Raw genomic sequence first — 20,837 nt, 5'->3', positions numbered from 1 at the left:
TCTTTGATATTACTGTACTGAAATCGTAGCCAGCTAACGTTAGCTAGGCTATGTTTACTGCATCACTCGGCATGGAGAGGTGGGGTAAAGTAATAATTACAAGAGCTTCTCGGTTATCAGATACAAGCATTCAACGGCCCTGCAGTATAAGCATATATAAATATAGGTTATTTGTGTTTGCGCATGTGATATCAGGAAGCAATGTAACGTTAATAACGTTAACGTTAAGTTACCTGTGTAATACACACATGACGGCGTCGGCGATGCGCAAATCGAGTGTGTGTGAGAGAGAGAGAGAGAGAGAGAGAGAGAGAGAGAGAGAGAGAGTGTGTGTGTGTGTCACAAATCATTATTGTTTCTTCAACTTATTAAAATATCTTACTTTACTGCAACTCTGTTTCTGCTTCTTTGTCATATTTATAGTGTGTGATTTATAAAATACCTTATATCCAAACGTTACATCACATATTATGATTCTGGACGTCTGGTCACTTTATATCTTATATCAGAATATTATATTACTGTTAAGCCTACTATGAATATTAAAATATGCCGAACCATGTGTCCTGTATCATAGCTACATGAATGACATTTGCAGAAAAAACCCCCGCATGAAAATCAGTTCGGTATTCAGTGAGTTATGATTAATTAAATGCGCTGACAGCTCATTGCACCGGCCATACAGAATACACTGAGTGGAGCGGGTGACCGGTTTAAGATGGCGGCTCCACGGCTCGACCGCGCTAATAGGCAGTAGCGGTCGATAGGGCGTCTATCTATATGATGTCTATGATAAACACGACTTACCATCTCGTAAATAGGAACTTCCCAGGAGACTTGAACGCATCAAGTTTGGGGATCGGTAAGATGGCAGCATTTATTTAATTAAAAATGAATTAAAAACAGTAGCCTATATTGTGAAATATTATTACAATTTCAAATAACTTAAAAAAAAAAAAAAACTTTAATATGACTACATTCTAAACAGTAACTTAATGTGAGAGCGATGAGTTTCAATCTAGTCACAAACATTCTTAATCATTTTGCTGATTTGGTGCTCAAGAAACACGTGCGTAATGTTAAAAATAGCAGATTAAAAGTAGATTTTTTTGGGGGGGGATTCTTTGGTGAAAGTGGGAAAGAACAGCTTTGATTTATAATAATTCGTCAACTTAATGGGCCAATCCTTGCTGAATAAAAATCATATAGCTCCATCTTCTGGTACATTATTGGCGAGGCAGAAGGAGTGGTTAACCTAAGTTAATAGTTCATTATTGAACATGTTTTTCAACAGTAGGCTACAAGTGTTTTATGAGTTACGTATAGCCTACATTTTGAAATGGACCCATTTACTGTGAGCAAGGACATGGATTATCAGTATTGTCAGTATCAGTAAGCTAGTTATTTTTGTTACAATAGGCTACAAGTAAAAATACAATATAACACTGAAATGTAAGCAAACAAAGTACAATTTTGGATAAAAATGGAAATGAACAGATAACATATTGTAAATCTTGTTATTTAAAGATAACAAGAAGCATGGAAAACAAGCAGAAAAATACGTACGAAATAGGCTGCATTTTTGCCTTCTAACTTCTGTGGTTCAGTTCTTCCTGTTTTAGAGCACCGTAGAGAATAAATGACATTTTAAGACATCTTGCAGGTTGCATCCATCTGACTGCAGGCACGAAAAGACTCTCCATCTTGACTGCAGCGGGACAGCCAATTAAATAGACCGAGCTTATCACACTCGAAGCGGATTGGCAAACACACATTCCCTTTTATTTTTTCCTCGCCCTGACCTTAAATAGGAGTTGGCAGGTAGACAAGAAATTGCAACTCTCGTCTCGCTTTCTCTGTAGGGCGCATTACCAGTCGAGCCGCGCGCAAGTGGCGCATACTTTACCGTTTGGATACATCCAACAACATGACAATGTCAGCCTTTAATTGCTCTTTCAACCTGCTGAGGGGTGCGATGAGACATCAAATCATCCCCAAAGTCAACATTTCAGCCAAACCAGCCAAACATGTGCTGTCCATTGGGGTGAGTGTGGGTTGACTTTAACTGCGCACTTTACCACCAGACTGACTGCGCGCGCGAGGTGTGACGGTCTGTGAAATACGTTAAGTTATGGATACTATCGAGCAACTACCTAAATACATGAATAGGCGAAGTGGTACAAATGTTTAATTCTGTTATGAAAACCTGTGAATAATATCTTAGGCATGTATTAAAAGTCAGACGGGACTAATGCCGATAACGCCATTGATCCTGTTTGCGCGCTCACGTACAGTGTGCAAATGGCGCGCGGGGCCAGCTTTTATCATGTCGACATTTTCATAGTCATAAAATGAAGAAATTAATATTAGAGTCTGTAATGTAATGAATGTGTTTAAAAAGCTTCGTGCCCTTACACGTTTTTGGAAAGCAGCCAATTGTACGACCCTGTCGGATAAAATAGAGTTCACCCCTGTTTGGAAATCCAGGTTAGAATAGTGGCTTGGAGGAGCAGCTGTTTTTAGCAGGTCATTTGCTAGTCAGCCAACTAGACTTGTTTCTAACACCGGTTTTTTGCTGGTATTCTAGCCTGGACCAGCTTAAGACCATTTTAGACCAGCTATAATAGCTACCATGTCCCAAAACACAAATACCTCAGATTTTATCTCCCTGGGAAAGTTTTGCACTACTATTTTGCCCAAATAAAAATCACATTGAACTGTATTCTCTAAGGAAAAAGGCACCAAAAATACAACATGCTTGAGTTTAATGCATGGGAAAAAGTTTGGATAGTCTATTACTAAATACACCCCACCCCACCTAAAAAAATAAAACAAACAACCCCATTATAGACTAATATAGTTCTGCATCTCACTACTGTTACTGTGTTCTCAATGCAGGAGCAAGTCATTGCATTGGGGGCCTTTTTCGTGACCATCCTGGGCCCCTCTGGATGGATCCTGTCACATTTGGAGCACTACAAGAACCCTTCTGGCGCAGCCCAAGAATAAATGCCTATATATCTTTGAGCATTCCTCCTTACGAAGCCTATTTAACCTTTGAATGTTTTAATAAATGATTGTACTTGAACGCCTCAACTGTTGGCACCGGGTCTGCACAGATTAAAATATATTAAAATGTACATGGCTATGTTGCTTTAATGTTTGTTTGCTGTTAGATGATCACAAGTCAACTAGCAGAAGGACAATCAATTCTGAAAAGAGAATGGAAGGTAAAAAAAAAAACTTCCAATACAACTATATCATAAATAAACAATTCAAAGTAAAGCAGACATTTTAAATGTTTGTTGCAAGTAAAAAATGGCAATAAGGACACTAATTGCATGCACAAGTTAAAGTGACCATTTTTCTAAAATTATATATTTTCCATACTGAGATTAATCATGTAAAGCCTTTTTTGGAAATTATTTACATATGTCAGAATAAACGGTGAATGCATGCATGCTGGATAAACCAGTTGTATGCATAATGCATGTAACTACATGATAAACAAATCTGGGAAGGAATCCTCCAATTATTAAAACGAAAAAAAGTTATTGTTGATTGCAGATGAAGATAGCGATTCGATATTTGTAACAGATGCATATAAATGTACCTTGCATATGACACAGCAGAAGTGTGTTGCTAGGATACAAAATGAAATAAAGTGTTCAGGGAAAACATCACGTCATCTACTTTATCATGTAGGATGATTTTGGACTGCTTTTTTTTATAGCACGGGTCCATTGTTTCAGAGCAGGATGTGGGTGTAACTGCATTTCAAATTAGATTTTAGAGTTGCAATGTCACATTTCTAAATGCTCTTAAGCAATTCAGGGCTTCACTATGACAGTGCAATTCTCAATGGGCAATACAGATGCCTTATTAATCATTAAATTGATACAAATGTATATATTGATACTTGTAATTATGTTTTAGTGAGTAGAAAAAAAAAAAAAAAAAAAAAATCAGCCTCAGTGATAGTTTACGCAAAAAAATAATATTCTGTCATCATTTACTCATCCCAATATCATTCTAAACTTGTGACTTTTTTTTTCTGCAGAACATAAAAGATGATATTTTGAAAAGAGATTGTAGAATTTACAAAACCCCCAAAACAATGATTGTGAAAACAAGTTACTTTAATGACAATGAAGATACTGACACGCATCAAACAAAGAACTGAGGCTTGTGGAGAATGCAATGTAAGGGAACGTTCAGATGGTCGTGGTGAAGAACACTTCTAAGTCAGGATGTCCTGAGCCTGTTGTTCCACCAACATGGCCATGTCCTTAACATCCCCACACCAGACGTCCAGACGATCCTTCATGCCCTTAATCTGTGGAGATGGGGAAAAAAAAATCCTTTGTGTTGGGCATAGGAAAAAAACACAGACATACAAATAACAATGTGGAAACAACACAAAATGCTATATTTTAAATGTTTAATGGCATCTTTCTACTTAAGTACTATTAATAAAAGCTAGAATCTCTGGTCCGATACCAATAATGTCTCTACCGAATTAATTTTACCCATTCAACATTACAGTATAACAAACTCATAATTTTTACCATTTAAAGGTTTTCAAAATATAGAACTCTTAATTTTAGTGAATTTATTTATTTCTCTTATGTTCTTTGATCAACATTAATGACAGACTGCAGCAGGTTAAATAGGCTGCTGTCACTTTAAGACCTGATTTGATTTTCTCACAACTATTTACATTCACTTGAAATTAAAATTCTTTCATTTTCTCTAGAGATGCACAGATTACAATTTTCTAGGCAGATTACGATTTTTCATTGAGTTTGACCTGCCGATACCGATTTCATTTTTTCTAACCACTTTACAGCACACACAAATATTTTTTTTTATTATAAAACACCATATACTTTTACCCAAACTGAATAATAAAAACAAGTTTAAATGGGTACATTTTCATTTTCTTTTCTGACATAGCCTACTCCAGTCACTAGACGTGCAAATTCTGTGCAAATTCTGTGAAATCATATTTATTTTGTCCATTAAACGTGTGCTTTCACTTTAATTGAGCGTGAGCAGCACAGCAAAAATAGACTCGGCTTGCTTAGTTGGGTAAATTTAATATTCAACAATATTATTGATCTGCCTTCAGGTGGACGATGACGCAATTTTCTTCTAGAAACAAACTTTGTTGTATTACTTTCATGTTATTACTGTGAAGCAAATAAAGATGACTTGACTTGGTAAACAACTATCCTGTAAAACGTTTTAACTAATTTAAGACTGTGCTTACAAGGATACTCGCCAAAAACCGAAAATATATAGAGATTGTGGAGGTGGACATACCTGCTGCAAGTCCAGCACTCTGGGCTGAACCCAAGTCATGTGAACTTTCTTTTCCACCTCATCGATGCTTCCCTTGATCAGTCCGACAGACAGAGCCTTCATCACCAACAGCTCCACCTGAGGGAAAGGACAATGATAAGAACATCTCCCAGACACAGATTAACTCGAGTCCTGGATTAAATACACTTTATGGTGACTGGCCACAGAAAACACTTCATTACCACTAGCTGTAAATGTTATATATGTTACCTATTTAATGCAGTGTCTTCATATATATATTCATTCATATGTATATAACATATACACACACACACACTCAAAAGTAAAAGACAAACCTCGTTCACTTCTATTTTGGCACTCTGTCCAATTTCCTGGAACGTCAGCTGCCTGTGATTGGCTGGCCGTGTGAAAGTCATCTATGAAGACAATCAATCATTAACTGTGTTAGCACGGTTTTACTCAAAGTATTAACTCTTCCTGTGCCAGTTAATAATTAATTAACAAATAATGATGTACTGCTTAACTAAATAATACTATAAGGACTTAGAGTTTACCAGCTCATTACATTTGTAATAAATAGCATTTATACCTCCATGACACAGAGTAATTGGATCTTCTTCATGAGTTTGCCCTCATGAGCTGCGAGATCAGGCTTTGAGGAGGAAAAGAAAAAGTCATACAGGTTCACTTACTAACAATATATATGAATGTCTACCGGAAATCCTCTTCAACATATTTTTAGTGAAGAAAAAAAATGACAGCTTTTCATTTGCATTTAATAAGTCATCTGCTCACCTGTTGGCCCCATGCGGTCTTCAGGGACTGGAATTTCTCCACGTTTCCTGCATTAAATGCGTAGAGCGTGTCTATCAGCCACTGTTTATCTGTGTTCCTCAGTGACTCCAGGACAGGGTGCATCAGCTTGAAATATCAAACTCATGTTGTTAGAGCAAACAAAGCAGCCGCCAATGAAGGAGATATATCACAGTACAATGCAGTTCTTTTTTCATTTATTCAAAATTAAATCTAAAACTATTAAAAATTTCATTAAATGAAAAAGATGAAATAAAATAAAATCTATAATATACAAATAAAAAATTAGAAATGTTGATTTTACAACTAACTGATATAAAATGTATAAGTTAAAGCAGAGTTATTTTCATTAGGTAAAAGTAAAAAAAAAAAAAAATCTGTTAAATGAAATAAAGCTGAAATAAAATAAAACCCTAAACATTTTTTTAATGTTGACTTGGCAATTGAGGCACTAAAATTATTAACTGGAAATAAATAAACACTAAAACTGAAATAAATGAAACCTAAATAGCAAATATTTGCCTTTACAAAAAGTAATTATAAAAAAATATATAATAATAAAATGACAAAAGCACATCACGAAATGACTAAATTACTAAAAATCTAACTAAAAATAAAATCTCATTCAAAATATGAATAAAACTAAAATTAAAAAAATTTAAATTAAAATTTAAGCTAAATAGAAAAAAAGAACAAACAAAATGACTAAAACTTAAAATAAAATGAAAATGAATAAATCGTATGTAAATACTGACACAATAATACTAAAATAACACCAGTACAATGACAGGCACTAACCAGTTCTCCAAAGTTGTACACCCCCTCCCCGAGCAGGCCGGCCAGACCTAACGTGAAAGCTCGTTCTTGTTGCTCTGCTTCTGTGGTGAGAAAAGCACAAAGCTGGAGTGAGCATCACACCACAATCCCAACTGCATTTGCATCTTCTCATATTTTCACCAGAAATTATGCAGATCCAATTCTACTTTCTAAAGATTACAGTAGATGTGCTGAGCCAACACTAGAGGGCTCCGCTTTAAGTATCTGGTCAAATGTAAACATCATGCAGAAGTCAGAACACTTACCAGGCAAGTCTTTTGCTTCCACACACCCCAAGTACCGCAGGGCATCCTTGTAGTACAAAGCGTGGTTCCCAATGATGCGGTAATATTTGCTCGACAGATCGTAAAATCGCCCGTGCACTGATGTCACACCCGGGAGGTTGTTCAGCATCTCTTCCACTTCCTCTATTAATTTCTGCAAAATTATTATTCATAAGTAAAATTATATGAATAAGTCTAAAATACAATTGCCACTCTTGCCAATTTGTGAATAGATCACCTTGCAAATTCAATTTTGATGTGGGATGTAGTCGGTTTTAAAATTATTTTCAATAAGGTGTCCTCAATGTCTAAGTGTGGTGATGTTATGAATTTAGGGAAGGGAAATTAATTGTAGGCCCTAATATTAATTTGATAATAATTATAATAATAGCTAGCCTGTTAATAATAATATTATTATAATACATTAATGGGAAAACAAGCCAATTATCATCTTGATGCATCAGCCATTGGTGATATCTCTGACCATCATTGATTCACGATTGATCATTGATCAATCGGCACAACCCTATAAACCCGTTGAGGTCACATAGATTTCTATTGACATGGAAGGATTTCGCCCGTGAAAAGAGCAACTGCAAATGTGGCTGCACCTTAAGAAAAGAAATATATGCTATTATGACCTTTGTCGCTGGGAGATCGCTGATGTCGAGCTTGAGGCTTCCAACTGAGGTTTTGCAGAGGATGACGGCCTCATCACTGGATTTGACCTGAGAGTAAAATGACAACGACTTCAATATGTTGCCAATCACGTTGTAAACTCAAGAGCTGAAACACAGAACAACTCGCTACCTTCTCCTTTGTTTTCTCAAGAAAGGTGATGGCTGTGTTTGGATCTGTTTAAAAAACAGACATGTTATTAATATTACAACAAAGTAGCATTTTTTGTTCACTCTCTGTAGGCTTTGCGATGGAAGTCAGCAAACAACACTATTGGAAAATAATGATGTACCTGTCATGTGTTTTGCAACATGAAGGATGATTTCTACTAAGGACAATGGGTTGATTCTGTCAAGAAAAAAAATAATCATTTATTTTTGTATTAAATTGCAATAAATAGCTTTCAGAAGCAACAAGAGCATCACAATGAGCAGAGGGTGATCTACTGCTTTATTATTACCAACTGGAACATTCGGTTTTCACATGCATGGGGAAATCTCATCAGGAATGCTTCTTACCTGTGTTCAAAATCACTGAGGAAGTTTTCATAGAGCTGTGGGAAGCAAATGAGAGTTATGAAAGGTTTCACCTCACATTTCTGAAGTGTGCAAATGCAGCTGAATTGTGATCGGATACCTGAATGAGTCCGTCCCCTTTGGCGAAATAGGGGTCCTGAACAAAGTCTGTCAGCTTCAGAGTCAACTGATGCCACAATCTGTCAAAGAGGCAGAAAACAAAGGGAAGATGATATGATATTCATATTACTCTCAACATGTGGATTTAATCTATCTATCTATCTATCTATATATCTATATATCTATTCCCAATTATCTATCTATCCATCTATCTATCAACTGAAGGGCTGATATGTTCAGACACTCGAGCAGTCACTGATTTGATACCCATGAGTTGCACCCTTTAAATGAATAAAACATGGTTTTAGCAGTGTATTACATTGGGAAACGGTCTACTTTATAATTTTGTAATCCCTCAATAAATCTTATCTGAAACACTTGAAAACAACAAATGGGGCATATAACAAATAACGTTATATCTCACTTCAGCAATGAATTGCTAGCCACTAGAACTCATTTTACAATAATTAACTATATCAACAAATATAAAACCATTACGCAAATAAACGACCAACACGGTCTTTAAAACACAATTCAAAGTGGATAACATAGATTATTATTATCCATTGTGCAAGTAATATAAGTTGCCTTTAGCTTAGCATGCTAAATGACTCAGCTAGCTAAGACTCACACACTGAACAGACATCATTCTTACTTTCTGTTGTAAAAATCCTCCAGCGAGTGCCACTCCGCGGCCATCTCGGTCGTCGGGCTCTTGCTCTGCTGTTGTTTAAGGTATCCGATGACATCTTTCATCTTGAACGTAGATCTTTGACTGTTTGAGAGAGAAAAAATGAAGCTCTCGCTGCTGTCACGAATAAATCTGCACTAAAAAAATAAATGGACGCTGAGGTGAACAGAGCGCTACCGCCACCTAGAGCAGCGGAGGATACACAGAAACGCAAACACAGTTCCGTAAAGACTGTCTTTGGCACAGACGTCTTCCCCTTACATTTTTTTATACATTAATAATACAATAAAGAAATTGTGCTTTTTTGTTTGTTTGTGCCTCTATCCATTTTTATAATTAATAGAAAAGTATTTATATATATAAATATATAATACAAATGTATACGGATCAATATATGTGTCTCTATCCATTTTTGTATTTAATAAAAAGCATTTATATATACATAAATATATAATACAAATTTATACAAATCATATATATATATACCTTTATGTATAATATTATGATATTTATTGTGTATTATGATATATATATTTTTTAAATCATATAAATAGCAACAACAATAATATTAAAATATAGAAATATACAATTTAATTATCAATAGTGTGTGTATAAAACATTTCAAATGAGACAATGACAAATTCAGCTCTTTTATTATCATCTCACAATAAATTTCTTTTAACACAACGTGATACAAATCATACAACATTCCCTTCAGTCTTTCATACACAATTACACAGGCCACCAATAACAATATACAGCAATTCATCCCTTTACCACAAGGAACCAAAGAAGAGTTGATCACAGGAGGCTTTATATGCCCCAGTCCTGCATAAAACCAAAAAGTTGAACCGTTTTTCCTCGTAAAATATTATAAACTATCTATGTATCATAACTTTAAAAATGCTCCTGCTCAGCTCATCCTAAAATCAAATAAATAAATAAATATCAGTGCTCCATCACTGTCATCATCCAGTTTTCACATTGACATTCTAAATGAAAAATAATATCTGTGCTCCTGTGATGTATAATAAGTTAGAGTTCCATTCAATTAATAATTCTGTTATATTAGTAAAACTAGCACTGTGTAAACAAACCATGTTTTCACTGTCATTGTACAGAAAATATTACCTAAAGACAGGCCAACACAATAAACCTCAAATGAAATGAAATAACATTCACCAGGTGTTTTCCTTAGGAGTAAAAACCAAGCATTTAAATCCTAAAGTGTCAAAAGATTCAATTCCATAATATAATTAATCAAAAACGTTTGTTTTTGATTAAAATTTGATAAGCAATCCTATCCGTCCTGTTAAAAGACTCGGATTAGTTTGTGTCGCTGTCGCTGTCAGAATTATTGCACTCTCCGAAGTGTTGGCGGGCTAAAAAACGAAGCTCTTGTGGTTCCAACGAAGTCATTTTACCATCAGCTCCAATTTTCATTGGCTGGATCACCTGCTCCCTGAAAGAAAAGCATGTTTGCAATTACTTAACAGTTGACGTCATACTATTTTGAAGACACATTGAAAGTTTGGGGTTTTCTGACATCGCTTTAATACCTAGAGAGTTTGTCGAACATGTTGACCAGTTTCATGGCTTCGCATTCTTTCTGTTCTTCGGTCATTCCCTCCATAGGGTTGGGCTGCTCCTCCTCCACACGGCCAGTCACTGGATTGATACTGTACAACATAAACAAAAAAACACACACAAACATCTCTGATTTTTTCTATCCATTATGGCCATTCTGATATCTCACAGTGTTATTCATGACATACTGAGGTTTTGCCTCTCTGTACTCCTCAGTATCGCTGTCCTCATCTTCAGAGTAATGTCCAGGGTCTCGACCGCCTCTCATCAGTCCTCGAGCGGCCAGGAGCCCCGCCGCGTTACCATAACCCGTGTACTTGATAAACCTGGAAACTGATTCACAGTGGATCAAATGGCCATTATTATTTCTCTTCGACTTCAAAATAAATCAAATACAGTTCAAATACAGTAGTCAACATTTGAAGCGGATCAAAAAAGTTAATCGATGTTGTCCTAAGACAAGAACGGGTATCAAAATGCATGTATAACTTTGATGAAAGGTTTTGATCCACTTCAAATGTTGACTACTGTATATATGTGACCCTGGACCACAAAACCAGTCACATGGGTCCATTTTTTGAAATTGAGATTTAGGCCGTGTGTTCACCAAAGCGTTTTTTCACGCGGCTGGCGTGTTTTTTAAATTGTTTTCAATGGGAGCGCCGCATTTTTTACAGGTCGCTGAGAGTTGAAGAATGTTCAACTTTGGGTAAACCGCAGCGCTCATCACTGTGACTTTTTACCCAACCGTCCAATCACAGTGGAGGAGGGGCGGGACTAATAACACACCGACCAACCGCCACATTCTGCTTGTACAACGTCAACAGATGACAACAAGCAGCATAATAACGGAATAAAATTATATAAGAGCCAGAGAAAATACGTTACATTGTATCGGCATTTTAATATAGAATCAACACAGAAACAAAATATGTGTGATATGAGATACAAGTAACACTTTCGTGGATATTCCGTATCATAACAAGGAAAGTGTCTCACTCTCAACTGAAAAAAATGCTGCGCTGCCAAAATGCTCTCAAGCGCCCATAGCTAGGCGTTTTCAGCTGGCTAAAAACGCTTTGGTGGACACACGGCCTTATACATCGTCTGAAAGCTTAATAAATACTCTTTCCATTGATGTATGGTTTGTTAGGATAGGACAATTTTTGGCAGAGATACAAATATTTGAAAATCTGGAATCTAAGGGTGCAAAAAAAATCAGAACATTGAGTCCATTTATGTTCGTGATTGTGCTGCATTCACTCACAAAAATAAATGTTTTATATATTTACGGTAGGAAATATCTTCATGGATCTTTCCTTAATATCCTAATGATTTTAGGCATGATAAAAGAAAAATCTATAATTTTGGCCAACAATGTATTGTTGGCTATTGCCACAAATACACCCGTGCGACTTGTGACTGGATTGGTGATCCAGGGTCACATATCCGAGAGAACCGAACTACAAGTGTGAACGCACGTTTGGTGTACTTGTAATGATATTGTAGTGTTTGACGTACCACTCTCCTTGCACAGTACAAACAGGAACTCGGCTGCACAGTGCTTCACGTCCGTGTCTATGTGGGTCATTAGACGCACTATCTTGTTCCGTAAAGCGTTACCGACCTCAGGTCTGTTTTTGACATCTCGTAATGGGGGAAGCACCTGCGTAGACACACAACACAAACATACTCCATCATGACCAAAATGAAAATAGGCCACATTTACTAAACGGGGAAAATTAGCGTTGTAAAAAAGCGCAGATGAGAGAAAGTTCTGCGCGTGATCTACTGATGATGTGCAACCGATGATGCAACTGATGATGGGCGGTAAATAATGGCGCAAATACCAGTAAATTGACTAGCACAAAACTCAGGAAATCACCTTGCGTGATTCATTTAAATAATCTTCCCCCCATAAATTTTGCATTTGAAAGGGAAACTCTCAGTTTAGAGAGATTAAATAACCATATCCACACCTTTTCAGCGCTAATTTTTCACTGCGTGTCTTTAGTAAATCCTGACAGTAGTTTTTAACGCCGAAAGAGGGGTTGCGCTGGCGCATGCTGAAAGTAAATCCGGCCAATGTTTCAATGAAGTTCACAATCTCACCCTCATTCGTAAGAACTTCCTGGTCTCTCTGTGGATGCGAGCGCTCTCCGTTAGTAGATTTAATGAGGGCAGCAGGGTTTCCTTCAGCTTGTTTCCCTGGAAATACAACATCAACAGGTGGAGGAGTTCAATTGTTTAACACTGGAGCTCCAGCTGTGTCCTGGTCTAGAAATCCCTCAAAGTGTTCCCATCACACACAGCACAAAAACAATAACACACCAGCCAGCGCAAACAGGTCTAGAGCAGCTCTCGGAAAAGAAATAACTTCATTGCAGGTTTTTCACCTCAACCTAACCAGGTACGACAAGTCAAGTAAAGTCTCATTTATTTGTATAGCGCTTTTCACAATAGACACTGTTTCAAAGCAGCTTTACAGAAAATCATGGTGTTAATATTTATAACATCTTTATATCACACAATAGTTGCATTTAGCAGATTAGAGCTGGGCGAGAAAACAGTTTACATTTAGCGATAATACTAGCAATCAAGCAGTTGAGATATAAATACTTCAGGCGTCGCTTTGGATAACCGCATCTGCTAAATTATTAAATGTAAATGTAATACATCACTAAGTAGGATTTTGAACCAATGAAACTTCACTTTGGGCAGAGCTACCCATCAAATGACAAAGAAAATGTCTTTATGTGAGGCAATGTTTACATTTGCAACGGTCACTCAGATTAACATTGAAGAAATGCGATTTATCACTTCATGTCTTGTTCTGTCTCGTCTGCTGATGAACATTAAAACTGCTTTAAAATATGTTTGAACCTTTTTAAAGATGCTTTGAAAAATTAGCCGAATACTTGTTCAGGTGCTCACCCGGCCGAGTCTTTTCTCCATAAACTCCAGCAGCACCATAACGGCGTCCATGTTGACGCCCATGTACTCGATAGAGCCCTGCTGGACTTTAGGCATCAGCAGAACGTCAAGACACGGAAGCGGCAGGTTCCCCAGCAGGTTCACCGTGTGGCTGTAACACAAATTCACATCAGATTTAGTTTCCCTTTACAAATTGACTAATTAGTTGGGACTGAGGTCTCTGTGGATGTGCTCTAATTTGTTACCAATCAGACATGAGAATCTGTGCCAGTGTGTTAATGTGTCACACAACTTTCCTTGATTTGGTTGTGTTTTAGAACCGGTATACTTGCTTCCATAAACCATTCTGCATTTAGATCTTCTGGCCTGCTGTGTGTGTGTGTGTGTGTGTGTGTGTGTGTGTCCACGTTCCTGGTCAATCCTATGTTATGGTGATAAAATGTCCCCACAAAGATTGCAATACCAGAAGTATTTGACCTTGTGGAGAGATTTTTTGAGTTTTTTGAGAATGTAATCATTCAGAAATGTATCGTTGAGGGCTGTTAGGGTTAGGGGATAGAATATACAGTTTGTACAGTATAAAAACCATTATGTCTATGGAAAGTCCCCATAAAACATGGAAACCCACCATGTGTGTGTTTGTGTGTGTGCAAGGGCACCTGTGCATCTCTTCTGTGCGCTCCTCTCCCTCTGAGGTGCTCATGATGCAGTGTCTCAGTATGGCTCCCAGGTGTCTGTAAGTGGCTGCTTCTTCCTGCATCACACGCACGCACACACACACACACACACACACACACCACATTAGATCCGCTTGACTAATTAAACAGTGTTATTTACACTGAGAGAGCAGATCTAATTGCTGCAGTTATGTAATGCTTATTCAGCAACTTGTAAGAATGAAATGTACATGCCTTTTTAAAGATTATGAGAAAATTTAAATATTAAAAATGACTTATTAAAAGGCAAGCATCATAAAATAACATTATTACATGAAATAACAAAATAACATGCACAATATATCAGTATTTGCTTTTTAATTAGTACACCAGTCTCAATAGGCAGCTCAATATGAAATGCATCTTTGCTAGTACACAGTCAAATTGTTTGATGACTGATTTTCACTTGAAGCATTTGTTTGAGTTTGTGTGAAATATTTTGAATACATGTACATGAGAATATCCTGAAAATGTACTGTAATACTGTACATTAGTAATAATTTTTACTGTACAGGTGAAACCTTTACCTTTTAAGTTGAATTACTGAAATAAATGAACTTTTACACGATATTCAAATTTTTTTTTGTATTGCCATGAAAAGGGAAAAAAAGACATTGTTGTCTTCAAAGAATATACTATATGTATATTCTGTATATTATATTCTAAATATATTGTGTGTGTATACACACACACAGTATATTTTTCTTTCTTTCTTTTGACTTTAAAAGTCTCTTTCTTTAGGGTGAAATATGGCTGAACAAGTTCTTTGCCGGTTTCGTGAGATTCACCCATTGAAATTGGCCAAAGTTTCTATTGCTGCATATAATCAGGGCACTAAAATGTAGGAAACAGCAGCACTGTCACAGTTTGACTACATAATGTTTCCTGACACAATTAAATGTGACAGCAAACACAGCCTCACCTCGTCCACCTTGCGGCGGTTGGAGTCAAATGTGACGTTAAAGAGGATCTTCAGGATCTCCATGGCTCGTTCAGTCTCCTGCCTCCCCAGCAGGGGCAGCTCTGAGCAGCCGTCGAATCCCGCGCGGGCCACCTCGTACATGTCGGGCCAGCAGAGGCCAATGGTGGCGTCCAGAGCCTCCGACAGCAGGCTAACACCCCGCAGCTCGCGTGCCAGTTGGGCTCTCACGTCCACGCGCAGGGCCGTGAGCAAAAACGTGAGGCGCAGGTCGAAGAATCGCACCTCGTGGCTCCACTGCGGCTCGCGGCACTGCTTAAGCCTCTCGGCCAATCCCGCGATCAGCTGGAGCTCCGCCCCCGCCTCCTGAGCCGCATCGCTGTTGAACACGATGTTGCACAAGCACTTCAGGGCCTCTACGACCACCTCCAGGTCCGGGATCTCAGGCGTGACGCCCTCACCCTGCCCAAGGCCGGCGTGTCGGATCAGGATCTGCATGGCGTGGCGGGTGGCGAAGGGAGCCAAGCTCTTCTTGTCACGGGACAGGATACGGATGGTTTCCAGGCAGGCCAGCTGACAGGACGGCTGGAGGTCTCTCTCCAGGAAGCCCAACACTAACTCACCCAGACGCTGAGAGAGAGAGAGAGAGAGAGAGAGAGAGAGAGAGAGAGAGAGAGAGAGAGAGAGAGAGAGAGAGAGAGAGAGAAAAGAGAGAGAGAGAGAGAGAGAGAGAGAGAGAGATACTGTATAAAGAGTAGGCCTATAACAATATGAAAACTACAATATAAATTCAAAAACTATTAAAAAAATATAAAACACACTTTATAGTTCAAATGTTTCAGAAGTCTCTTCTGCTCTCCAATTTATTTGATCCAGTAAAAACAGTAAAGATTGTGAAATATTATTACAATTTAAAATATCTGATTTCTATGTATTTTGAGATGGTAAAGCTGACTTTTCAGCATTATTACTCAAGTCTTCAGTGTCATATGATCCTACAGAAATAATTCTAATATGCTGATTTCTTATTATTATCAATGTTGAAAACAGTCGTGCTCGTGCTGCTGAATTTTTTTTGTGTGTGTGTGGAAACAATGATACATTTGTTCACGATTTTTGGATGAATAGAAAAAGTTCAAAAGAACAGCATTTATGAAATAGAGATAGAAATGAAATATAAATCTTTTGTAGCATTATAAATGTCTTTGCTGTTACATTTGGTTAATTTAAAGCATCATCGCTGAATAAAAGTATTCATTTATTTAAAGAAATCTTCTTGACACCACACGTTTGAACAGTAGTGTCTATTTTATATTAAAATAGACGAATGAGTGAATGAGTATTCTTCTGGGTTTTGACGTCATCCCTGCACCAATCTATTTAAGTTCCTGAGAGGTATCATTTATTATTGTTATAGTGGACAGCTCGCTATAAATACATGGGTGGATGATTGACAACTCCTCAAATTCTCCCTGACTGTGCCTCACTGCCAAGACCTCCGACTGTCTCACTGTAGAGTTTAGTTACCAAATTGGAGTCCAACTGTGACACGTCCTTACATAACCCAGTCAAGCAATGAACAAAACCAGATCTGATCATCTGTTTGAAACCTGTCTGTGACATCACACACAGTGATAGCCGAATACAGTAGCAATGTAGTCTTTTTACAAGGGGATCATCATGTTTGGAGGTCGTTGGCATCAAATGGTTTGAAAAACACTAGTCTGTACATCTCATTGTGATTTACTGTATGGTGCTTTTTGTAAAGCGTTACATTGCTGCAGATGGGACTTTTGAAAACAATGATTAAAATGACAGGAGTCAGCCTTTATGTCAGAGACCAGAGTCAAAAACAGCAATGAAGGGCACTGTATGCCAGTTCATATTAGAGACAAAAGCAAAAATGTGCCCAGCAAAATGCAATTCAGGAACTAGACTAGAGTGACCACAGAACTGAACACTGAAAATAATGGTAACACTTCACAATAAGGATCCATTTTATTATTATTATGAATTAGCTTTATTTTTAAATCTTTATTTTCCACGTTCATGGAAAGTCATTTCATTATGTGTTTTTTAAGCAATGCTATTTAGTTTTAAATACAGTTTTTATTCATTCCCATTTAATAATTTACTTATTTCAGTTTATTGCCAAGGCAACATTTCTATTTTCATTAAGTTTTTATTGCAACTAACTAATATTTATATAATTTTTTATTTCAGCTTTATTTCAATTAAAATACATGTTTTTAATAGTTTTAGTTAACAATAATAACACTAAAAAACAGTCAAATCTGCACCAAAACAAAATCTCTTTTTAAAAGCTATGCTATTTTTGCATGAATATATGACTTAAGTTTTATTGTGTGGATTAAGAATTGATTTTATTCTGAACAGACCTGCGACCCATATTCGGGTTGTGACCCATCAGTTGAGAACCACTGGTCCTGATATTAGCATTGGCCATTAAAAAACCCATATCGATCGACCATGGGCAGAAATAGGAAAATATCACTGGTGTAAACAATGCAAATGAAGTGGGACAGCAGCATACAGATAAAGATTTAATTTCTGAACCACATTGATTCCCATGAAACATTATCCAACCATCTCAACACAGTGTCATGTTACAACACCCCAAAGAGTATTTCTTTATATTTTTGGAATGTTCGCATCATGTGAAGAAGTTATGAAACCTTCTTTGTTCAGTGGTCAATCAGTAATGAGAAATAGGCTTTGGGTTCTACGCTAATGCTATACTACATCCAAAACATTGAGCTACACATATACCTCTTTCAAATGTCCATCCTATCACAAAAGGCAAGCAAAAAAAGTGCACATAAAGTCAAAGCGAGGACACACATCACAACAGTGCTTTAAGACAAGATTCAGTTAATGTCATCTGATATAAGCACAAAAGCTTCTTACATTTATTGCAAATCAATTCAAGACATTTGGCAATGCAATATTCATGAATACTTAAAGGTCATGTTTTAACGTATCTAAAATGGCAAGACAAAGTATTAAGAAGCTTGTTCTTCAAGGTTGAATTGCTGACCGTTTGCATTATGATGTCGTGTAAGGCTTACCTCTCTGTCTTCCTCTTCCCCAGCGGTAAACAAAAAACACTGGGATTTCTAAAAGAGAGAAAAAACATTATTCAGACAACTGTGAAATACAAATAGATACATTTATGCATGAATACAAAAGACACTTTTAAGTTGCAGCTAAAATAAACTAAAGGGGTTATATAAGAATTTTCATGTATTAATCACTTTTTTTTTTTTTTGCCAAGTGTCAACAGCTTGTAGCCTAACTAAACTTTAAAAACGAGACCTTCTCCGACTTCCTAGGTTGGCTTTGAAAGCATGTTGACTGACTTTTTATGTGAACGGTTTATGACTCGGGTCGTTTTTGCCGGGAAAATCAAAAGCATGTGACGAGACCTACTCGTTCTAGACATGAAACTATAACGTTTAGGATATGCTGAAAGAGCCATTCTGTACTGTAAATAATGTCAATGTGTCATCAAAGAAAATGGATTCAAACTAGTCCCACATAGCAAGATCTATCTATAGTTACAAATATACTTTTATAATCAAACTATCATAATTTCAACAACCTCATCAGTCGACATGATGCTGGTGAATTGCAGAGTTGGTGTAGAATATCCATCAGAGGATTTCTCACACAGTGTTTTTTTGTGTGTGTTCGTTTTGATATTGAGAGGAAAGCGCCTCTTGGCAGAACTTTGCAGTGAATATATAGAGTAGAGGTATTGAATCAAGTTCAGTACGCTGTGTGTACGAGTAGTACGTTGGTGGCTGCAGTTCACTTAACAGCCACAGGTGTCGCTAATAACAATGGTTACTGAATTCCAAGTGGAATCTATTTCAGTTTTTTATTAAAACATTATTCTGATACCTGTGTGAACTTGTTTAACATACAGTACATCAGCAAAAAAAGTTTGTAGGCCTAGTTGGTTGAAATTAACTGCAAGTTTGGTATGTTTAATGCAATGAAACGTATATTTGTAAATCTGACCTAATGTGTAAAAAATGGCACATTTTTGGAAAAACATACTGTATGTGTACGTTATGCAGTGTAAAAAAACTAAGAAAATAGATCTAATTGCAGAGGCAATAACAAAAAAAGCATACATTTTTTTGCTAATATTAAAATATTAACTCATGACCTCTTTATGTATCACTGTCACATCAATTCTGTCCTAAAGTACGATTAGAGCGCTTAACTGCATGAACCTCGGTGATACCGGCTCACGAAGCATCAGGATCAGACTAAGAAATCTATTTGTGTTGCTTGAGTGCTAATCCAGCCGACGTCACAGAAAAGTTTTTCAAGTCGTATGACTTTTTAGGTTATACTGATTGAAATGTACCTACAAACCCATTTCCTATACGGATCATTTGTAAAGAATTCAAAGGCCGCGTGTCTTTTTGAGTCCTTTTGTTATGATTTTAGGAACAAGATCTAAAAAAAAGGACAAAATAAGGGTACATAACATATTTAGTTCATATGGGAGTCAAATGGGTTAATTATGTAATACGTATAATAATTATGAGAATATATTGCTAGAAAGGAATGTTTTTTTTAAGATAGATCGAGGGAAGGTCTGTATGTTGACATTGGATGATGAGTATGAGTCTGACCACAACATTAGAGCCCACCAGCTTTATTTGAGGCTGTTTTAATTGCTTTCCTAATGCCTGTCAGGACAACATGAACAAATCAATTTACTGACTCCATAAGGTACTTATTTTATTCTTTATTTGAATATGATATTTCTCTTTTATTATTTGAATATTCGTTTATTCTCCAGATAAACATCTATAAAGATAAACGACACTCATTTTATTTCTGTTACTATTGCAATTAGTACATCCCCACAAAACATAATGTATAATCTGACCATGGAAGCTCCTAGTCGATGGTGTTTTTCATGCAATATTTACAAAACTGAGGATCTATTATTGTATCATCCAAATGTCAGCGCAGCAAACTCTCTCCATATATAATATATTAATAATTAGTATTGAAAAAGAAACATTTCCCCTAGGCACAAAACAGACACTTCATTCTAGAAAATAGAAATGCATCATCTTATAACAGTCCTGATTTACATGTATCTGATATGTACCTCTTTATTATAGGTCTGTAAAGCTGTCAGTGCGGCGTCCTGCTCGCCCGTTTCCATCTTCTCTATGATGGCATTTAAGTCCATTTTCATCGCTGTTCCACCTTTCAGCTTTCAGGAAGAGCCAAAAATCATGTAAACAAAATCAGCTTCAATCCTCCAGCTTTATCCCAGCGATCCAGAAGCTGCTGGATGATGCGATTAAAGGAAGATTGCGAAGATCACTGCAGGGAATCATGGGATTTGTAGTGAAGCCTTCCACACGGACAAGACCCGGATTGTCT

The 20,837-nt window shown here is 36.9% G+C and overlaps 3 protein-coding genes across 6 annotated transcripts; 1 reads left to right on the top strand and 2 right to left on the bottom strand.

Annotated features, from left to right (window-relative positions):
* The first annotated feature begins 1,824 nt into the window (after positions 1-1,824).
* cox8b (cytochrome c oxidase subunit 8B) lies at positions 1,825-3,140 on the top strand. The gene is made up of 2 exons (XM_079603188.1): positions 1,825-2,044; positions 2,899-3,140. The coding sequence occupies exons 1-2, from the start codon at positions 1,928-1,930 to the stop codon at positions 3,007-3,009; spliced, it is 228 nt and encodes a 75-aa protein (XP_079459314.1). The 5' UTR covers positions 1,825-1,927; the 3' UTR covers positions 3,010-3,140.
* A 981-nt stretch (positions 3,141-4,121) lies between these two features.
* Positions 4,122-9,484, bottom strand: psmd13 (proteasome 26S subunit, non-ATPase 13). Its single transcript, XM_079603187.1, has 13 exons — positions 9,207-9,484; positions 8,553-8,631; positions 8,435-8,469; positions 8,209-8,264; positions 8,049-8,092; positions 7,880-7,966; positions 7,221-7,392; positions 6,937-7,016; positions 6,121-6,246; positions 5,915-5,977; positions 5,661-5,741; positions 5,326-5,442; positions 4,122-4,336 (listed from the first exon to the last, which is right to left on the bottom strand). Exons 1-13 carry the CDS (start codon positions 9,305-9,307, stop codon positions 4,241-4,243), a joined length of 1,137 nt encoding a protein of 378 aa, XP_079459313.1. The 5' UTR covers positions 9,308-9,484; the 3' UTR covers positions 4,122-4,240.
* A 390-nt stretch (positions 9,485-9,874) lies between these two features.
* On the bottom strand, positions 9,875-20,837 carry ric8a (RIC8 guanine nucleotide exchange factor A). Of its 4 annotated transcripts, none has more exons than XM_079603079.1 (11): positions 20,557-20,781; positions 18,488-18,535; positions 18,189-18,206; positions 15,402-16,028; positions 14,423-14,517; positions 13,764-13,914; positions 12,942-13,037; positions 12,351-12,495; positions 11,018-11,162; positions 10,802-10,921; positions 9,875-10,704 (listed from the first exon to the last, which is right to left on the bottom strand). In XM_079603079.1, the coding sequence occupies exons 1-11, from the start codon at positions 20,644-20,646 to the stop codon at positions 10,569-10,571; spliced, it is 1,671 nt and encodes a 556-aa protein (XP_079459205.1). In that variant the 5' UTR covers positions 20,647-20,781; the 3' UTR covers positions 9,875-10,568. The 4 variants fall into 4 exon arrangements, with proteins under 4 accessions (XP_079459205.1, XP_079459207.1, XP_079459206.1 ...); XM_079603081.1 differs by lacking the exon at positions 20,557-20,781 and adding an exon at positions 19,021-19,050; XM_079603080.1 differs by lacking the exon at positions 18,189-18,206 and having other exon boundaries at positions 20,557-20,837.

The sequence above is a fragment of the Phoxinus phoxinus genome, assembly GCF_949152265.1.
Source record: "Phoxinus phoxinus genome assembly, chromosome: 25".
Lineage (NCBI taxonomy): Eukaryota > Metazoa > Chordata > Actinopteri > Cypriniformes > Leuciscidae > Phoxinus > Phoxinus phoxinus.
Note: the sequence above shows the minus strand (reverse complement) of the source record. Positions and strands in the feature narration are given on the sequence as shown.

Coding starts and splice junctions, on each gene's coding strand:
- ric8a (XM_079603079.1), bottom strand. CDS start 20,646: ATGAAAATGGACTTAAATGCCATCATAGAGAAGATGGAAACGGGCGAG. Junction 11,163..12,350: donor TGTACTGTGCAAGGAGAGTG/GTACGTCAAACA, acceptor ACTGTGAATCAG/TTTCCAGGTTTATCAAGTAC. Junction 10,922..11,017: donor TACAGAGAGGCAAAACCTCA/GTATGTCATGAA, acceptor TATGTTGTACAG/TATCAATCCAGTGACTGGCC.
- psmd13 (XM_079603187.1), bottom strand. CDS start 9,307: ATGAAAGATGTCATCGGATACCTTAAACAACAGCAGAGCAAGAGCCCG. Junction 5,742..5,914: donor AATTACTCTGTGTCATGGAG/GTATAAATGCTA, acceptor TTGTCTTCATAG/ATGACTTTCACACGGCCAGC. Junction 4,337..5,325: donor GAGTGCTGGACTTGCAGCAG/GTATGTCCACCT, acceptor CCATCTCCACAG/ATTAAGGGCATGAAGGATCG.
- cox8b (XM_079603188.1), top strand. CDS start 1,928: ATGACAATGTCAGCCTTTAATTGCTCTTTCAACCTGCTGAGGGGTGCG. Junction 2,045..2,898: donor AACATGTGCTGTCCATTGGG/GTGAGTGTGGGT, acceptor TTCTCAATGCAG/GAGCAAGTCATTGCATTGGG.